The sequence below is a fragment of the Pomacea canaliculata genome, linkage group LG1 (genome assembly GCF_003073045.1).
Source record: "Pomacea canaliculata isolate SZHN2017 linkage group LG1, ASM307304v1, whole genome shotgun sequence".
NCBI classification, from domain to species: Eukaryota; Metazoa; Mollusca; class Gastropoda; order Architaenioglossa; family Ampullariidae; genus Pomacea; species Pomacea canaliculata.
The window spans coordinates 41630620-41636619 of record NC_037590.1 but is presented as its reverse complement, the minus strand read 5'-3'; the positions used below and the strand labels follow the sequence as shown (position 1 = coordinate 41636619).

General features: G+C 35.8%; 1 protein-coding gene across 1 annotated transcript in view; it reads left to right on the top strand.

Moving 5' to 3' along the window:
* The first annotated feature begins 701 nt into the window (after nucleotides 1–701).
* Nucleotides 702–6000, top strand: part of LOC112557658 (protein FAM184A-like) — a 57422-nt gene continuing 52123 nt past the window's right edge. Inside the window, exons 1-4 of the mRNA XM_025227654.1 lie at nucleotides 702–1059; nucleotides 1993–2117; nucleotides 2735–2960; nucleotides 3293–3814. Of these exons, the coding sequence (XP_025083439.1) occupies nucleotides 922–1059; nucleotides 1993–2117; nucleotides 2735–2960; nucleotides 3293–3814 (1011 nt within the window). The 5' untranslated portion in view covers nucleotides 702–921. The remainder of the gene's footprint in view (nucleotides 1060–1992; nucleotides 2118–2734; nucleotides 2961–3292; nucleotides 3815–6000) is intronic.

Here is a 6000-nt window from a genome sequence, read left to right as displayed (position 1 = left end):
GCTTATTAGCAGTGATTGAATTATCATCATAATTATATATATACGTACTGTATAAAGTATTAATTGTAGCGGGAGCGCTGTTTAGGTCAGACCTAATGTACTCGCTCCCAAGTACATTAGTGTATTAAATTAATTTAGCGCAGTTACCCAGTATTGCATCTTATATATTTGGTGATAATATGATGTTTAAAGCAGTTCTATTCTTAAATATATGATTGTTCTCACGTTTAATAACAAGTGCATATAGCTTCGATCTCTTAACATAAATTTATTTGTCTTCAACAAAATGAGCAATTAGTGTGTTTGGTGACCGTTCACTGTTTGATCGAGTCCCCCCGGCGACGAAATGCCACTCGATACACCACTGTATTTAGCTTTTTTAAAAATCTGGTTTGCATTCAACTCTTCTCATAAAGATATTTGCTTATACTCAACTCAATGCCTGGCTGTTCTTTTTGCATGTTTACAAGTTTCAAGACGGTCACCAACCTCATCTCTCAGTTCCTTGAAATACCTGCGCACACTTGATTTTTAAAATAACTAAAGTTAAAACAAAGGACTATTTTGTCATTTTTTATCTTTTATTATAAGACATACAAGACGGAATAATAGAAATAGTGCATAATTTAGCATAATATTGCTAAAATAATACAAAATATTGTATGTCCTTTTTGTAACTATGGTGTACGGAAATGCGTAGGACTACATCCAAGCATCGCTTACATTGACGACTAGGCCAGCATTGACCCGACGTTTCGTCTAAAATGTGGAAACACTAGACTGGTGATAACTAATCCTCGACTGAACGGGTCAAATCAAAAGTTTCTGAATGTTTTGGTTAGAAATGTCGGTGTCAGATTTGAATATACACAAATAACGCATGTAATCGGCATCAGCTTTGCCGCAGATCCGAATACTAAAATGGCGACTGGCAAAATGTCATTTAACTACTATCAAAATGGCAAGTATGGATTGCTGCCTCATAATCCGCAGAAGGACATGGAGGTTACGCAGGATATGCATCTTAAAATGTCCAAAAAAATTGCCCAGCTTACTAAGGTGAGCCATTTTATATTTCAATCTTAACTATGGGCAACAAGGACGCTGTCTCCCCCAGTTCAGTACAGCTCACACCAGAAGGGATGTTTGATTTAAAATGAACGCTTTGTGTGTATGAGAGAGAGAGAGAGTGTGTGTGTTAAAAATATAGTAATGTTATCGCTTGTCAGAATAGATTTTTTTTTCAAAATGTCATAAACATTAATAAATCTGTAAATATAATATAAGTATCTTTACTCCTAACTGCGTGTTAATTGTCTGTATGAGTATGTATGCCTGCCCTTGTGAGCGAAGAACAATTTCTGTCCTGGGTATCCGCGACAGACAATAAAGTTTGCTTTGATTTGATTTGATTTGTAAACACATGCCATAGGTTTTTAAATGTCAACATTTATTTAGTCATACACAATAACTGTCTCGTCCACCTATATGTTTTCCTTCTTCTGCTGCAAATTTGGAGCAGCATGCTTGATTACATTTTAACTGACTCATTTCATGCACCTTCTATATGATGGCGTATTTTTCTTTTTTTTCTTCTTCCATGCATGATGTTTGGTGGATTTGTTTTAGGGTTTTATGTTTATATCCCTCCCTTTTTGTTTTCCTTTTTCTCTTGTATGTAGTGTTGTGCAATTTTGATACATAAATGTTGTAATATTTATCAGATTTAAGCCACTCATCAAAAATTTATGCAGACATGCTTACAGATTAATCTTCATGTAAACAAATAATAATTAAGCAATACTTAAGCTGAACCCAAAAAAAGAAAATGAAAATCACAATTAAAAAGACACCTTGTAAAGGAGGCTTATTGAACAAGTTGTGTTAGAAACGAGATATCTGAGTCCTTATCATTATTTTGAGATGTTTATTTTGAAAAGCCATGTCCTTTCCTTTCTTTTCCTTTATTTTATTTGTCTTTCTTCTGTGCAGGTGATCTATGCTCTCAACACTAAAAATGATGAGAATGAAGTAGTTCTTCAGATTTTCAAAGATCAGCATGAAGAAGAAAAAAAGAGTCTTTTAGCTGATATGGAAACAAAAATAAAACATTACAGGTAAGTTTTTTGATCTTGCCATGGCAAAAGATATTCATGCTGTGAGCATCCAGCAGCACATCTGATTAAATCAGAGGCAAGAAGGAAAACAGACTACTATTTTGTCACTGCTTGAAGATATCTGGTTTCTCGAATGCAAGTGTAAAACTACTACTTTTTAAAAAATTGGAATGGAGTTTTTATTTTGTTGACAGATTGGCTGAGATTAAAACAGGGTGTGTGTGTGTAAGTGTCAGATGAATTTGTAGGTTTTTATGTTTGAGTCAAAAGGCATAAATATATAGTGAGAGAGAGGATCAGCATCGTTTTAAAATTAAGTACAGGTTAGTGTACAATAAATAAGACTAGGACTTTTTTCTTGTTAAGTTTCTCACGTGTACAGGGATTGAGCTAACTTTTTAATATTTGATTGTCATTTAAATTTGTTTGGTAGAAAATGTGTTGTAACAGAAGGGAAGACAGTGAATGTGCTGAATCACTTTGTAATCAGCACATTGAATGTGGCAACAGCAAGTCCAGGGGATGATAGCAGCCTTGGGAGCTTTTGTTATTCAGATTTTTGATGCAAGATATGGAAAATATATCTTGAGCAATGTTATTGCGATATCCTTCCCTAGGAGTAAGCTGGAGGAGGAAAGTGACCATCGACGACAAATGAACATTCTACAGACCCGCATAAGTGATTTTGAGCAACAGCAAAGCTCAGTGGAAGAACAAATAGCTCAGCTCAAAGAAGAGGCAAAAGCTCGCGAGCAGCTGCTGGAGGGGTCATACTCACGACAAATGCAGCAACTGACGCAAGATGTGTTGCGAGCCAAACGGGAATTTGAAGAGCACATGGAGGTGAAAAGATTATAGTTTGTGTGTGTAAGAGAGAGAGAGCGCACTAGTAAACTGATAGCACAGTGTTTTGGAGTCACTGAGCGACAGCACTTAATGGTCAATGTCAAGGGCTTATGTTTCACTATACTTTCTTTAAATTACTTTTAAAAAAAAAATCTGTTTTTACTTGTAAATATATAATATAAAAGAAGTCAGACTGGAAAAAAGAGTGTTCCTTGATACTACTTTTAATTTTAGCAACTACTAAATCCTTGCTAATTTTTAACACTAGTGGCAGAAATAATGAATTATTCTGTGCCAGTGTCCTATCTTTAGAGAATCTTTCTGTTAAGGGCTTTGAAGCGTGGAAAATGCAAGCAGAGAAAAAACACATGACAGAACTTCAAGAAGTAGAAATCAAGCATGCCCAAGAGCTTGAGCAACTGAGGAGCTTTCAGCGTAACCAGGATACAGAGTGGTTGAACCAGTGTGCAGTGATTGAGGAAAAATATAGTGATGAAATCAGACAGCTGAAAGAGAAGCTGGAAGCTTCTCATGTGGAGAGACTCAAAATGGAAGAGGACTATGTTGAAAAGCTAGCCAAAGCCCAAGCATTTTATGAACAAGAATTAAAGGCCTTGCAGCAGAGTGAGACTTCCAGTTTCGAAGGAGAATTAAATGCTTTGCGGGTCCAGCAAGAGAAACTGAGGAATGACTTCTCGGCACAAGAGAGAGAGCTTCGAAAACAGATAGACAGTCTGGTGCGACAGCTTGCAGATGCTGAGGACCTTGCAGATGCTTTGAAACAAGAAAATGAGAAACTGACGCAAGAAATGAAAAGCAAGGACAGCAGCGCAGAATCCACAGTCCAGCAGGTAGATCTGATAAGATGTGTTTTTTTTATTTACATGATCTTTTGTTTCATGTAAGGGTTCATTAAATTGCAGCACCTACTAATTTGTTATTTTAGGTAGGCTTGGCAGTGGGAATGTAGCTAGTGAGTCCTTAAATATGTGTACAGCTCAGCACTTAAATAGTGAATTATAAAATTTATTATTACAGTGTTCCCTCGTTTATCGCGGGGGATAGGTGCTAGGATCAGCCGCGATAAACGAATTTCCGCGAAATAGGGACATACATGCAATAATAATATATACATGTAAAACAATATCATGTGAGTGTAAAGTAATATATTAATCATGGTATTAATACAGTACAATAACAAATTAGTGTAAAAAAAATTATAACTGTACTCAGAGAAACCCAAAAAACTGATGCGAACTGGCTGCGAGATGGGAGATAACAATCATGGCTCGTCGCTTACGCAGAGCAATGGATTTATGTTACACAATTATTTCTTTCTATCTACAAAATAACCATGGTATTTTAATAGAAATACAAATATAGCTACATTTTTCGTCTTTTTCCTGTTGAAGTATCTATGGTATTTTGTAGAACGACAATTCCCAGCGCGGAAGTATTGCTCGATACTTCACTCAAAAAAACCCGTGAAGTAGTGAATACGCGATAGATGAACCGCGAAGTAGCGAGGGAACACTGTATTATTTTGCAAATAAGATATTGTTGCACTTCCATGTCATGTCTTTTTTCAATTTATGCTTTATCTGCAATGTATATTTATGGATCTTTATTCCCTGCACATTTCCAGGTTGTTTCTGTAGTATAACCTCCATATTAAGACTTGCCAAAATCCACCAAAATCAGGTCATAACTGAGAGAGGTCTTATGAGGGAAGTCTTCTTTCATTTCACAAACCATGACATCAACCTATAAATTCAACTTCATTTATTTAAGCGTTGGAAATAATGCTCTTAAAACCTTAGCACGGGACATTTATTTGTCATTTTTGCTTTTGCTTGGTCATGCTTTCTTATTCCATTATTGTTATGCTTGAGTGAAGATTTATAGAAGTAAGAATAACTGATCAATACACTGTAGTGTGGTAGACAAAGATGCTCTCTTAAAATGCACTCTTTATACTTTTTTTAATGTGATTTCTTAAAATAGCGACAACAGAGTATAAGCAGTCGCATGAATTTCTTTTTTTAATGAACACATGACTTCCACAAAAGGTCATTAATAATAATAATAAAGCTTAATTTAAGTACGCTGGTAAACAAAGAGACAGTAATGATAGTGGGTCTGGTAAACAAAGAGACAATGATAATGGTGGATCAGTGGGGGCAGTCGCTTTGACTCAAAAACAGGTCAACCTGCATCATAGTCGTCAACATTGTTGATCATCCCAACACCAATAGTCCAGTCCAGTCAAGGAGTAACAAAGAATAAACTAAACTCATAGCAAAATATGTCTGGGAAAAAATTGTTGGTCTGTCTAAGAAGGGGTCACAATACAAAGGGTGTTATGAGGAGGTTTTAGTGTACTATCACACAGTGATTTTTGCTGTCGGAATTTTCGACATTAAAGAAATAGCATTCAAAACCCCTTGAATCATTTCATTTGAATAATATAAATATAATAATATTGATGGTGGGCTTAATTATTGTGTTCATGTCATCATCACTGCTTTTATTCCTTTTGAAAGATTCTGGTGTACTGTACTCAATCAGCAAAGTTCTGCACAAACTTGTTTGGGAAATTATTTCGTAATTCATATTGCACAACCACGAAAGTTATTTTTCCTTGGAAAGTTAACCAAGCTTAGGCACTAGATACTGCTAATATGAGAATGTCTTTGACTTTGGAAATATAAACGCAAGATGATATGGCACGCCTCTACAATATTTGCTTGAATCTTGTCGGTCTGCAATACATAGCATGTGGGTGGACCTCAAGAGAATGATCAGACATGTTAGTCCTGTTTTTCTGTGGTGCAGCCTGAGTTTGCTGCTAGCACAGCTGGAGGACAGCACATCATGGTATCAGATTAGTTACAGTCTTTCATTATAGGCACAGCACAACAGCACATTTTTCTTTGTTGCTTTTTTTTGACAATATTAATCTGCACTTACAAATGGATATGTGAATACTTGCTTGAACACACACACAAAGCCACTGTTAGAAGAACAAATTCACCTA